We start from the raw sequence: 14,808 nt of genomic DNA, 5'->3' as shown, positions 1-14,808 counted from the left end.
AAACTGAGCAATAAGTAGTTTTGCAGGTGTTTGAACATGCCTAAGCCTTTAAATCAGTAAAATACTTTCTAAAATTTCTGATTACCAAAGCAATACATACTTATAAAAAATTGAAACAGAAGAAAATGAAAAAAAAAAAAAAAAGTGAAAGGCCCCTGGCAAACCCCCTCTGGGACCTACCCCTCACCCCCCCCAAGAGAAACCACATTTAACAATTTGGTGCATATCTTTCCAAATATTTTGTTCTATACATATACAAAACACACACACTTTGATTTGGCTCATACTATACATAGTGTTTTGCCACTTGCATTTTATACTTAATGTATCTTTGACATCTTTCCATGTCAGTAGACGTTGGCTAGATGGTATTCTACCATTAAATACCCTTTCAAAGATGGCAAAATTACTTTTTTAAAAAATCATTCATACAGGCCGGGCGCAGTGGCTCACGCCTGTAATTCTAGTACTCTGGGAGGCCGAGGCGGGTGGATTGCTTGAGGTCAGGAGTTCAAGACCAGCCTCAGCAAGAGCGAGACCTCGTCTCTACTAAAAATAAAAAGAAATTATCTGGCCAACTAAAATATATATAGAGAAAAAATTAGCTGGGCATGGTGGCGCATGCCTGTAGTCCCAGCTACTCGGGAGGCTGAGGCAGGAGAATCGCTTGAGCCCAGGAGTTTGAGGTTGCTGTGAGCTAGGCTGACGCCACGGCACTCATTCTAGCCAGGGCAACACAGCGAGACTCTGTCTCAAAAAAAAAAAAAAAAATCATTCATACAAGTACATGTTTATAATTTTAAAAGAAAATGGACAGAATCCTAAAACACAAAGACAAACATCTAAAAATAATCTGTCTTTCCACCAGCGTGGAACGGTTCACTCCTTTTTCATGCATAACAAATTATGTGATTGGGGAGATTAACTGTAATCTCCACGTTTCTACAGAATGCTCCATTTGTTAAGCCTATCTGAAAAGAATGAAAAATTCAGATGATTAATTCAGTTACACTTAGAAACTAAGTCAGTACACTACAAATACACATTGTGATCAGTTATAATATGATGTTTCTTAGTCTAGGGTTTCAATTAAATAACAGTAAAAGAAATTGGATAAATAATACAGCTAATACCCTGAAAATCCAGAAATTCAAAGTTTAGATTGCCAACTAAGACATTGCTGTTTACATATTTTTCTACTTGGCAGCAAATGCTAATGGAATTCAATGCTGATTACTTAAAGTCGGTTCACATCACACATTCAATCAGGATAAGAAGAACATAACATGCCTACTGTGGAGTTAGATCAAGACATAAAAATTTTTTGCTTGAAAGTAATGATTGTGTAGCACATGGGACATTTGTCAACTGCTTCAGCACATTGTTTACAAGTGACCAGATGTCCACAAGGAATAAAAACTACAGCAATATTTCTATCCATACAGATTTTGCAAAGCTTCTCCTCTTGCAGGCGCCTTAGCTGCTCTTCAGTATTAATCTCTGCACGAAAAGAAAAGAATCAGGCTAGTTTTAGACTTTCTTAATTGTTTAAATTCATTGAAACATTTACTGAGCCCCTAGTATGTGCCAGGCACTGGACTAGTGCCGGGAGATATGGGGATGACTCACACATGGCATCTGCTCTTAAATAGTTTGCATGCTAATGGGAGAGGATGTAAGATGAGGCTACAGAGGTAAGCACAAAGTACAAAGTGATAAGTGCTATAATAAAGTTACGTACAAAGTGCCCTGGGACAAGACGAGAGAACAAGTTCTTCTGTTCGGGCTAGTTAGGGAACGCTTCACGGGTTGGCAGCAGCTGGGTTGGGGGAGGAGGGAAGTGGAGCAGTGACATTTACACATGGACAGCAATTTCCCAGGCAGAAAAGCAAGGGTCAGGTAAAAGTAGCATATGGAAAGGGCATAACTGATTCCAGAAATGGATGGATGGATTTGAGGGACACTTCTGACGTGGGAGAAGTAGGATTTGGTGATTGACTGAATCTGATGGCTGAGGAAGAAAGAACTAAAGCTGATTTCAAGATTGCTAGCTTGGCTGACAAGGCTATGGTGATGTCAATAGGAAATATAAAAGGAGGTACAGGTTTGGGATTTTCAGATGTTTTTGAGGTGTCTGCAAGGCATCCATATAAAAATATCCAGTAGGCAACTAGAGAGTCAAATCTTGAGGTCAGGAGAAGTCAGGGCTAGAGATAGAGATTTGGTGTCATGAGCATATAGGAGGCACTGAAGTACTTGCTTAATTTAGTCTTTTCCAAAATAGCTTTTGTGAAATGTTAACAAATACGCCAAAAAAGTGTATCATGGTCACTTATAACTCTAATGATAACAACAGCAGCAGCAGCACCAGTTAACAGTAATATAGCATAAATACCATGTGCTAGGCATTATTCCAAATGCATTACATATTTTAACTATCTTTGTAATCATTGTATACCAGTGGTTTCAAAATCTGGCTTCATATAAGAATAACTTCAGGCATTTTTAAACAACAGATTCCTGGGCCCCATTCACAGAATCTAAAATTTCTGGGGTTGGGCACACTGGTATTTGGGAACCACCGCCACCCATTACAATGTAGTACAGTATAGTATAGTATATGCCCCCTCTTGGAAATGTACAATGCATTTTTCCCTATTTAACTTTGGAGCCCCTTTTTCATGGCATCCCTTTTAATATCCTGGGGAACACTGTTCTGAACACATGTTTGGGAAACAGCTTAATTTTATTCAACAAATACTTACTGAACAGTTAACTAGGTTCTAGGCACTAGAGATACAATTAACAAATATATAGACCTCAGGCCCCCAATAGTTCATAGACAAGTAAGGAACACCAGTAAACAGGAAATTATAATATATTATGATGAAGGTAATTACAATGTTATGAAAGCATAGGAAGGGTGTGTGCAAGTGTTTGCGTGCACGCACGCATAAAGGAAAGCCTCCCAGAGTAAGTCATTCTTAAACTGGGCCCTAAAGGATGAGTTAGGAGTTAACTTGGAGAGACGAAGGCCTTGGGGGATAGGGGAAGTAGGAGAAGGGTGTTCAGGGTAGAGGAAATGGCATCAGCAAGCTTTAAGAGGAGAAACAGAACATGGCCTGCAAGTGCACAGGTAAAGCTTAGGCAAAGAATTTGAGGGGAAAAGAGCATGAAATGAGGCTACAGAAGGTTAGTAGAAGCCTGACTGTGAAAGATTTGGCAAGCCATGTAAGGAGTTTGGACTTGACCCTGAGGGCCCTGGGAACCAATGAAGGGTTTTAAACTGGAGTGAGATATGATCAAATTTGTGCTTTAGAAAGGTTTCTCTGGTTAGGGGATAGAGGAAAGGATTATTTAATCCCTTTCTTCTTAAAAAGCAACTTCTTGGGCATAATAAAAACTATAGGCTCAAACATGGAACACATCAGAGATAGGAAGATAAATCACCTGCCCCCAAGAAGCTTGGTCTAATGGACAAGACAGAAAAGAAAACAGTTCCAAAACAATGTAAAAAATGCTCTACCAGCACCAGGAGTAGACAGGAAGGAGCTCCTAACTCTGCTGTGGGTACTGGAGAAAACTTGAAAGAAGTGACTTCTGAGCTGAGCCTTAAAGGATGAAGTCACAGGGAGAACAAGACCCGGTCTCTACTAAAAAAATAAAAAGAAATTAGCTGGACAACTAAAAATATATAGAAAAAATTAGCTGGGCACGGTGGCGCATGCCTGTAGTCCCAGCTACTCGGGAGGCTGAGGCAGGAGGATTGCTTGAGCCCAGGAGTTTGAGGTTGCTATGAGCTAGGCTGACGCCACGGCACTCTAGCCCAGGCAAAAGAGCGAGATGCTGTCTCAAAAAAAAAAAAAAGAGCACAAAGAACAAGTTCTACTTAATTTAAAAAACATAAGTAAACTTTTAGGTTTATTAGCACTAGGCAAATTCTCACGGGAGAGTGGTCAAGAGCTTAAAGACCAATGATTATAAGTACCCAAAAGTGTATGCAGTTTGAAATTTCTTTAATCCTCAATGTTGCTGGCAAGCACTATACTATCCATAAAGGAGGAATTCATCTTATTTTTTAATCTTTTTTCCATGTGTAATGTGATGGTATTTGGAGGTGGAGCCTTTGGGGAAGTAATTTGGTTTAGATGATGTCATGCGGGTGAGACCCCTATGATGGGATTAGTGTATTTATAAATAGAGGAAGAGAGACCAGAGCACTTCCTCCCCATGCCCTATACCACGTGAGGACACAATGAGAAGGCAGCCATCTGCAACCCAGGAAGAGGGCCCTCACCAGGAACCAATCTGCTGGTACCTTGATCTTGGACTTCCCAGCCTCTAGAACTGTGAGAAATAAATGTCCATTGTTTAGGCCACCCAGTCTATGGTATTTTGTATAGCAGCTCGAGCAGATACAGCATTATGGTTGTGTTTTTAAAATATCCTTATCTGTTATCTATATCTCAAAGTATTTATAGGTAATAATATATAGGATATCTGGTATTTACTTTGAAATACTATAGCAAAAAAAAGGGGGAAGATATGAAACAAGATCAGAAAAGTGTTGACTGAATTATTTAAGCTGGTTGATGGGTACATGAGGATTTGTTATAATGTTCTATTTTTTTGTGTATGCTTGACATTTTTCATAATAAAAAGTTAAAAAAAATGTTTACCCTAAAGGAGAGGTGACAGGAGGGAAATGAATGGGCCACAAAGTCATGTAAGATACTATCCATAATGAAGTGCTGTTAGGTTTATCTTGTTTTTTAAAAACAGCCATGCATACCTTTCTGCAATGAAGTCTGACTTGATTCATCTTGTGTACTGTCTTTCTGAGCACTCACTAGATCTGCAATCAGAACTTCAAATGATTTATAGTTGCTCCCAGATGTCTGAATTTTTTCTTCCATTATTTTCTTAATGTCCTTGAAACTGAATCCCATTCGTATAGCTTCTTGTACCATAGGATTTTCAAAGATGGTATCATCTGAAAAGAAAATTGGTGAGGAAAAAGAACATAGAATTTAAACAAATACTTTCATTAACACAACTCAATAGCAAAATACAGTTAAAAAGAAAAAAAATAAGCAGAAAGCAAAAAACCAAACACAAACCAGCAAACGAAAGCTGCTTTGGGAAGATTTTTTGAAGTATTCATGCACTGAAGGATCACGTTCAGAATCTTACAATTAATTGTAAAGGCAGTGAGTGTGTATTTTGCAGTGCTTCAGATTATTGAAGATTAGGTGCTGTAAAGACCGATAAAACAGGACAAGTGGCCAGGTGCGGTGGCTCATGACTGTAATCCTAGCACTCTGGGAGGCTAAGGCAGGAGGATCACTTGAGCTCAAGAGTTTGAGACCAGCCTGAGCAACAGCAAGGCCCTGTCTCTACAAAAAATAGAAAAATTAGCTGGGTGTGGTGGCACACGCCTGTAGTCCCAGCTACTCGGGAGGCTGAGGTAGGAGGATCACTTGAGCCGACGAGTTTGAGGTTTCTGTGAGCTAGGATGATGCCACAGCACTCTAGCTGGGGTGACAGAGCAAGACTCTGTCTCAAAAGAACAAAACAACAATAACAACAACAACAACAACAAACAATGCAAGACAAAGTAAAACAGGTAAGAAAAGGGTTAAGTGCTTCAAATATCTGAATTGTTTTTGAATCCAGCTGTATTAATTAACAGCTAAGCTAAGGTACTTAAAGAGTGGATGTTGTTACCAAGTCAGTGGCAATTATTTGGAAAAAATGATGGGAAATTGGGGGAAGTCCCAGTCTGTGACCTTGAATGTATCAGTTTCCTACCTCTCAGACTTAGTTTCTGTAGCTGAGGGGGTTGGACTAGAGAGGGCAGAAAGTCAGTGAAAACTCATTTTTATGATAATCAAAGTAGGAGTACAAGATGTGTAGGGAACTGCTAAGAGAGGAGACTTGTACCCTCTGACTCATCAATTCCTCTTTTGGGTATAAAAAAATGAGTGAATATCTCCACCAAAAACAAGCACGAGATATTCATGGTGGCATTCTTTATAATTGCCCCAAACTGGAAAGAACTCAAATGTCCATCATCAGGTGATTAAACAAATAAATTGTGGTATATTCAAACACTACAAAGCAATAAAAACATCCCAAACTATTTTCATAGAAAATATGGGTGAATCTCATAGATATGATGAGCAAAACATTATCATAATGATGAATCAAACACTAAAGAGTACATACTGCATGATTCCATTTATAAAAAGTTCAAAACTAACCTATGGTAATAAGCAAAAATAATCTATGGTAATAGAAGCCAGACTATAACTTGGGGTGGGTATTGATGGTGAAGGAGACTAAAGGAGCTTTCTGGGGTGGTGGAAATGTTCTATATCTTGATCTGAGTGATAGTTACACAGGTGTATATATATGTTAAAATTCATTGAGATGAAAACTTAAAGATTAGTGTACTTTAAGAACTTTATGTATGTTATACCTCATAAATGTTTTTGAAAAGAGAAAAGGATAGAAAAGGGGAGATGTAGGTATTTGATTATAAGAAATATATATGGTAAGTAACAAGATATTTTTTAGGTAGGAAAGTAACGTAAGATTTGTGTTTGATAAAGAAAAACTCTATTGGGAGGTTATAATACAGACGAAAGACCAGTGAGGAGACTACTACAATAGCCCAGATGAAAAATAAGGGCCTGAGCTAGAGCACAATCAGTGGGGAGGGGATATTTCAGACAATATTAAAAAGATGGAATCTATCAGACCTGGTGCTTAATTAAATATAGAAGGATTATAAGGAGAGCAAACAGCTTAGAATGACTCAAATTACTGTGGTACTATTAACCAGTACAGGAGCAAGAAAGAACAGGACTAGATCCAGTTTGAGTGGTTTTTAGAGACGCTAAATTTGAGATGCTTTGGGGATTTTTAGGTAGAAATGTCCAGAAGGCAGGTGGGCATTACTCTTTTCTGCTTCTCCTATTTCTGACTTGCTTTTTTTCCAGTTTGTTTTGTTTTGCTGTTTACTTCTGCCCATCTAATTAGATGTGATCTCTCCAGGCAATTCCCCTACCACCACCATCTTACTCTCATTTATATGAGTACCAGGTTTTAATATCCTCCTACTTTGAGGTCCTACAGGTATCTCAAACTCAACTTGCTAAAAACCAAAAGCAGGGACAACCAGATTATCTACATGAAAAAGAATGAAATGGACCCCTACCAGATACCATATACAAAATTAACTCAAAATGGATCAAAGACCTGAATGTAAGAGCCAAAACCTTTATAAAACTCTTTTTTTTTGGAGGGGTGGGGGGATAGAGTCTCACTCTGTTGCCCTGGGTAGAGTGCAGTGGGGTCATCATAGCTCACTGCAACCTCAAACTCCTGGGCTTTAGCAATCCTGCTGCCTCAGCCTCCTGAGTAGCTGGGATTACAGGTGTACACCACAATGCCCAGCTAATGTTTTCTATTTTTAGTAGAGACAGGGTCTCACTCTTGCTCAGGCTGATGTTGAACTCCTGAGCTCAAGTGTTCCTCCCACCTTGGCCTCCCAGAGTGCTAGGATTACAGGCATTAGCCACCAGGTCCAGCCCATGAACTCTTAGAAGAAAACATAGGTATAAACCTTTGTGACCTTGGATTAGGCAATGGTTTCTTAAACGTGACACCAAAAGCACGAGCAACAAAATAATAGGTAAACTAGACTTCATCAAAATTAAAAACTTTTGTGCTTCAAAGAACACCAATAAGAAAGTGAAAAGACCCACAGAATTGGAGAAAATATTTGCAAATCATATATCTGACAAGGAACTTATAATTATTATTATAGTTCTTATATGTAAAGAACTATAATATATAATAAGCTCTTACAACTCAATGTTGCAGCTACTTTGGAAATTGCTATTTCATCAAAAGGTTAAACAAAAAGTTACATCACATGACCCAGCAATTCCATCCCTGGATATATACCCAAAAGAATTAAAAACATGTCGACCCCAAAACTTATACACAAATGTTTATAGCAGCATCATTCATAACAGCCAAAAAGTAGAAACAAGCCAAATGTCCATCAACTGACAAACGGATAAACATATGTAGTATTATCCATACAATGGAATATTTTTCCACTATAAAAAAGAATGAAGTACTCACATATGCTACCACATGGATGAACCTTGAGGCCACATATTGCATGACTCCATTTACATTAATGTCCAGAATAGGCAAATCCATACAGACAGAAAGTAGATTAGTGGTTGCCTGGGGGCAGGGAGGGCAATGGGGAGTGACTATTGATAGGTGAGTATAGAGTTTCTTTTTGGGGTAATGGCAATGTTCTGCAATTAAACAGCAGTAATGGTTGAACAACCTTGTGAACATACTAAAAACCACTAAACCGTCCACTTTGTAAGGGTGAAATTTATGTTACATGAATTATATCTCAATTTAAAAACATTAATCTAGGCTGAGTGTGATATCTCATGCCTGTAATCCCACACTTTGGGAGGCTGAGGCAGGAAGATTGCTTGAGCCGCGGAGTTCCAGGTTACAGTGAGCGATGATCACACCACTATACTCCAGCCTGGGCAACAGAGTGAGACCCTGTCAATCAATACATTAACCCTAACCATAGCAAGAATCTCATTAGTCACAAAAAGATTATTATGCATTGTAAGGATGATTAAATAACAAAAAATATTATCAAGAATTGTTATAGCTTTTTCTGCCATCTTGGAGCCTGCAGAGGTCTGCTGGGAACAGGACTTCTAAAAGGCAAATAAGTCTGGAAGGCTGCAGTCCAAGGTCATCTTTGCTGGCTATAAGCAGGGTCTCCAGAAACAAAGAGAGCACACAGCTCTCCTTAAAATTGAAGGTTTTTATGCCCAAGATGAAACTGAATTGTATTTGGGCAAGAGATGTGCTTACGTATACAAAGCAAAGAACAATGCAGTGACTCCTGGTGGCAAACCGAACAAAACCAGAGTAATCTGGGGAAAGATAACTAACTCAGGCCCATGGAAACAGTGGCATGCTTCGTGCCAAATTCTGAAGCAACTTTCCTGCTAACGCCATTGGACACAGAATCCATGTGATGCTGTGTGAATGAAAGGTAAACAAATAAAAGTGGGCAAGAGGCCAGGTGCAGTGGCTCACGTGTGTAATCCTAGCACTCTGGGAGGCCGAGGAGGGAGGACTACTTGAGCTCAGGAGTTCGAGACTAGCCTGAGCAAGAGCAAGACTCCATCTCTACTAAAAATAGAAAAATTAGCCAGGCTTCATGGTGCGTGCCTATAGTCCCAGCTACTTAGGAGGCTGAAGCAGGAGGATCACTTGAGCCCAGGAATTTGAGGTTGCAGTGAGCTATGATGATGTACTCTACACCCAGGGTGACAGAGGAAGACTCTGTCTCAAAAAAAAAAAAAAAACTAGGCAAGAGATGTGCTTATGGGGAAGATCTTTCTTCTCCACCCCTGGCAGTGGTCCTTAACAAGTCATGCAAACTAGCATAGGGTTCAAGAGTTCAGGGTGCCACTCCTGCCTCTGAGTCACCGTATAACATTGGAATAGTTATCTCCATTCTCTTCAGACCTCAGCTTTCTCCCTGAAAGAGCTTCAGGAACTCAAAGTTCCTTCCAAGCCAGACATTCCATTAATTCCATGAATAATAAAATCATCATATTCAGAAAAAGAAAGAAATGTTATAGAAGCTGGGTGTGGTGGTGCACGTCTGTAGTCTCAGCTACTAGGGAGGCTGATGAGGGAGAATTGCTTGAGATGAGGAGTTCAAGGCTGTAGTGTGCGATGATTGCACCTGTGAATAGCCACTGCACTCCAGCCTAGGCAACATGGCAAGACCCCTGTCTCAAAAAAAAATTATAGAATCTTTGTTTCTGAATAACCTTAAAAATACAGGCTGGACTAAATGATTTCTTGGACTACACTATTATGTCCATCACAAACCCCATATCAGGGGGGGTACAGTGGCTCACCCCTGTAATCCTAGCACTTTGGGAGGCTGAGGTGGGAGGATCGCTTGAGCCCAGGAGTTTGAGGTTGCTGTGAGCTATGATGACACCACTGTACTCTAGGCAACAGAGCAAGACCCTGTCTTAAAAAAAAATACTCAAACCCAAAACCCATATCAAAAAGCATCAAAGTAGCTCTCCTTCTCAAGCATATTTATGCATATACATAGTATTCTCTTCCCTTATAATCCTTAAGATACTAAACAGATGATGCTACAAGTATAGGGAGTGGGGAATCACCAGACATATTCTAAATTAAATTTTCTACTATTTTTGAAACATGATGCCTAAGTTGAAAATGAGATCTGCAGTGTGATATAGGATTCAGAAGACCTCGTTTACAGTCCTAGTTCCACTAATGACTTGTAATATGATTGTAGGCAACCTCTTAACCTCTGTTTCTTCATCTGAAAAGTGGGGATATCTTTCTCTAAAGCAGGTTAGAGGAAAAAAAATAAACTAATTAAATAAACAAAAAGTGAAGATAACAATATCTTCCCTGCTTAACATAATATCTTCCTTTGCCCACTTCAAGGCTTTTTTCTTTTTTTTTTGAAGAGACAAGATCTTGCTATGTTGCCCAGGCTGGACTGCAGTGGCTATTCACAGGTGCGCTGTCACTACTGATCAGCATAGGAGTTTTGACCTGCTCCAACTTGGGCAGGTTTGCGGGGAGTTAGCTACGCTCCCCGCAAAGAGGTTTTATCTCTTTCTTTGGATCAGGTCTCTAAGTTGACCACGCCAGTTTGCAGGGAGTTAGCTACGCTCCCAGCAAAGAGGTTTTTTCTTCCGATCGGGTCTCTCAGGCAGGGGTCATCGCAAAGGATGAAAAAATAGTAGGAAACAGAAATAATAATAATAATACACAGAGCCAAAGATATAGTTTATAAAGTAAAGGTTTATGAAAATAGATAAAAGGAAGGTATCTGGATGAGGATATTTCCTCCCGCTAGAAATATCTCCCAAACTTAATATCCACACAGGTATTATATAGGGTAGATACAGGCTCCCATTGCCAAGGGCAACGGGATTTACATACTAACAGGCAGTTTGCTTTAGGGTCAAAGTCTTCTAAAAGGCTACTACAGATCCTTTAACTAACTCTAACTAGGGGAACAATGAGTTGTAAAATCTTCTTGGGGCAAACTTCTAAGTTTTCTGATAAGACTACTACTTTAGCAAAAAACAGAGACATCTTGGCTCCGGTGATTGTGTTCTTGGAGACAGAGATGATTTCAGAAGTCAACATGAGCTGTGCTTTGTGTTAATTACTTTAACCGCATGGCTCCTTCTGGGCCCGGCTTGGGCATTAGCATATCTCTCTGATCAGCTCTCATCTCCGGAGGTCCTTGCCAGCTCGGGCAACCCATGGCTCTAGGAAGAGGCCTGCCTTGTCTTTCAAAACAGGTGAGAACCATAGGCCCAGTTTACAGCTGTCTCTTTGAAGTGCAGCTTTTACTGACCAAGGAGACGCCCTCCTGAGACGAGGCAGCTTTTGAACTAACACATTTCTTTTTTCTTTAAGGCAAAGCCTTATGTGACTTCTGAAATCAAATCTTGTCTCCAGAAATACAGGGGGCATTTCTATGACTCAGTATTCTTAGGCTTAACACAGGTTCACCTTGCCTTAGGCATCCTGGTGGTCCCTGGCTCCCAGGAGGTCATCATACTGATACGGAACTTAGTGTGGACACCCAATCAGCATGGCACACTATAGCCCAGAACTCTTGGACTCAAGTGATCCTCCTATCTCAGCCTCCTGAGTAGCTGGGACTATAGACATATGCCACCATGCCCTGCCCACTTTATGGTTTTTAAAGATGTCTATGATGAGTAAAAATCTTTGTGATAAAAACCTCTACTTCTCTGTGAGGGAAGAGGAGGCAAACAAACCAAAACTTACCCTTCTGTGAAGCTGGGGAAGGCATAAAAACAGCATGGGATAAAGAGGCAGATGGGTTAGGGCTAATCATTGTGATAGCACATTAGTACCACATGTAATTCATAATCCTGGCTTAAAGAGCCCAGGGACAAAAATACACTTAACCCTTTCTCTTGTGATTTTAACAGAAATGGGAATGAGACAGCCTATAGCTGGCTCCTCCTGAACTTGGAAAAACTCTCAATGGCTTTACTAATGTTCTTAGAACAGAAATATCTGACTAAAATTTACAGGCACTTCATTAAATTCTTAAATTTATAGCAATCTTTATTTTTATTTTTATTTTTTTGAGAGACAGGGTTTTGCTCTGTCATCCAGGCTGGAGTGCAGTGGCACAATCACAGCTCATTGCAGCCGCAAACTCCTGGGCTCAAGCAAGCATCCCACGTCAGCCTCCCCAGTAGCTGGGACTACAGGTGTGCAGCACCATGCCAGGCAAATTGTTTTTTTTATTTTTTGTAGAGACAAGGTCTTCCTACATTGTCCAGGCTGATCTTGAACTCCTGATCCTCCTGCCTCGACCTCCCAAAGTGCTGGGATTATAGGTGTGAGCCACCACGCCCAGTCAGCAATCTCATCTTAAATAAATATACTGTGATGACCTTGAAAGAATATGCTTCTCTTTCTACCCCATAAATAACTATAATAAATTGGCAGTGAAATTAAAAGTATATTTAATTTAGTAAGCATATTTACCAATTCTTTTAGTTAGTGACGGTGTTTTTTCAGCAGTTGTTACCTATAATAGAAATATGAATTGTAAGTTAGAATTCTTTTTGGTAGAAGACAATTACCTCAATTTCAAAAGTTGCATTAATCACAAATTTGAAATAAATTGGCTTTATTCCAAGTCAATATATGAATATTCACAAGAGGCACAGCCTGATGGAGCTAGAAGTTGTTAAAAGATCATTTAATCCAGTCCCTTCACTTTACAGACAAGAAACTGAGGCCCAGGGAGATTGAATGACTTGATGGTAGAGCCATCATGGTAACTTCAGTCTCCCATTCTAGTCCATGGTTCTTTCCACATATTACTGATGCCTTGGTCATCCCAGTTCATCCTATCAATTTAGATACATTTTTGAGATTTTAAATATTGTCTGTAAAAAGTTTAAAACTACTTATGAGTACAAAGCACATTACACAAAGGTCTAAATTCAGAAGGCAAAAGGACTTCAGTATTTTAGTTCTTCAAGATCAGTTTTGCCTAGAGTGATATTTAAATCAGTTCATGCTGATCCCCTTTTCACAGATTTGCTTCAGGTTAAGAATAAGCAGCATTCTTCATGCTCTCCCCTGCTAAAGCTCATCACATATTATTAATTTATAATACTATACTGTGAATTTTACACAAAGAAATAATTGTAAAACAAATGATATAATATTTGAAAATATATATTATACAATATTGGACTTACCAGAGACTCCTCAAGTGAATGGGTTAAATGAATATTGTTTATATATTCTTGTCCTTTCTCTTCTAACAGATATTTACACCTAAACAGTTAAAAGAAGGTTCAACTTTAGTAGCTGATAAATTAGTAGAGTATAAGATATAATTTCCATCATATTAATTTCATTAACTTGCTTTTTGGTATTTCTAAGGAGCAAAAGTAAAATGTTACCCAATTCCCTACCCAACTGTCATTTTAAGGTTAAAAAAAGTTCCCTTTGTTATGCTACTTATGCTGATAGTACAACAAAAAATATCAACTTGAAAACTTTAAACTTTTAAACAAGAGTTATTAAATTAACACCTTAACATTTTTTTTAAGTTTTAAATAGTTAATCTTCTTAAACGGCTTTATTTAGAGGATTAACCAATTGTACATTTAAAAGGAATTCTTTAGGCTTTTCAATCTTTCCCTTTAAACCTGTTTAAGGCTAAGATTTCTTTTCAAATGATCTATCTCAAGTTTTAAGTTGTACTATTTTATAGGCCAGGAATTCACATCACTTACATACCTGTAAGTACTTTAAAATAAAGAGGCAAGATGGCAAAAAAGACATTTAGGGCATATCATCATCCTAAGATGCCACTGGTGTAAGAAGCATGATTATTTTATTATATACCATCTAAAACCGCTGCCAATTAAATTATGACCTACCACCAGATGTGTCCTGATTTCAGTGATCTTAAAAATGTGAACGATTGTGTGTCTTAGTCAATGAGATACATTAGTATTTCCTAGGAGGTATGATGGCTTCTTAAGGAATCTCCTGGGCAACATGGGCTCTCCTGTGCCTATCATGAAAGAGCCTACTTCCAACAACAAAAAAGCATATATTTCCTAATTTGTGTTTAGAAATGGAATAATCTTATGTCATAGATATGACACATACACAGCAAATGTTTTGGTCACCAGAGAAGGCTGAGGTAGGTTTTTTTCCCTATAAAGTAGGTGACCTCATTTTTATAAACCTGGTGCGAATTTCAAGCTACAGAGAAGGTAAAAAATAGTTGAGGTGAAAGTAATTCAAGTCTTCCCACTGCATGCTGTTCAACTTGCCTGTTAATAAATGAACAATTAAACATCTTACCCTGGATACCACTTAGCATGTTGTTCCCAAGGGTCTTCACTGGGCTTCCAATCAGTTAGCCCTCCTCCACAGTGAAAGCACTTTACTTTATCACCTTCACCTAAGAAAACACACAAGTAAAAGATATATTTATTTTTGCAGTTAGAAGCTTACACAGAAATACCCATTTTCACACCTAAAAATTAAGCACATCTAAATTATGTGAAAATCTCACAGCTTAAAGGACATTCAAGTTCACATCTAAGTAACAGACATGATCTCTATCATCTGAGGAGGGAATACACACTAAAT

At 38.8% G+C, this 14,808-nt stretch overlaps 1 protein-coding gene and 1 pseudogene across 2 annotated transcripts in view; one reads left to right on the top strand and one right to left on the bottom strand.

Annotated features, from left to right (window-relative positions):
• Positions 1–841: 841 nt before the first annotated feature.
• Positions 842–14,808, bottom strand: part of LOC123628616 (X-linked inhibitor of apoptosis) — a 35,837-nt gene continuing 21,870 nt past the window's right edge. For both annotated transcript variants that reach the window (XM_045538454.1, XM_045538453.1), the window contains 5 exons: positions 14,518–14,617; positions 13,395–13,473; positions 12,670–12,712; positions 4,793–4,993; positions 842–1,500 (listed from right to left, as the gene is read on the bottom strand). In XM_045538454.1, coding sequence (XP_045394410.1) covers positions 1,307–1,500; positions 4,793–4,993; positions 12,670–12,712; positions 13,395–13,473; positions 14,518–14,617 — 617 coding nt within the window. In that variant the 3' untranslated portion in view covers positions 842–1,306. The remainder of the gene's footprint in view (positions 1,501–4,792; positions 4,994–12,669; positions 12,713–13,394; positions 13,474–14,517; positions 14,618–14,808) is intronic.
• LOC123628803 lies at positions 5,606–9,112 on the top strand (annotated as a pseudogene).

Source organism: Lemur catta, chromosome X (genome assembly GCF_020740605.2).
Source record: "Lemur catta isolate mLemCat1 chromosome X, mLemCat1.pri, whole genome shotgun sequence".
Lineage (NCBI taxonomy): Eukaryota > Metazoa > Chordata > Mammalia > Primates > Lemuridae > Lemur > Lemur catta.
This window is presented reverse-complemented; position numbering and strand designations above follow the sequence as displayed.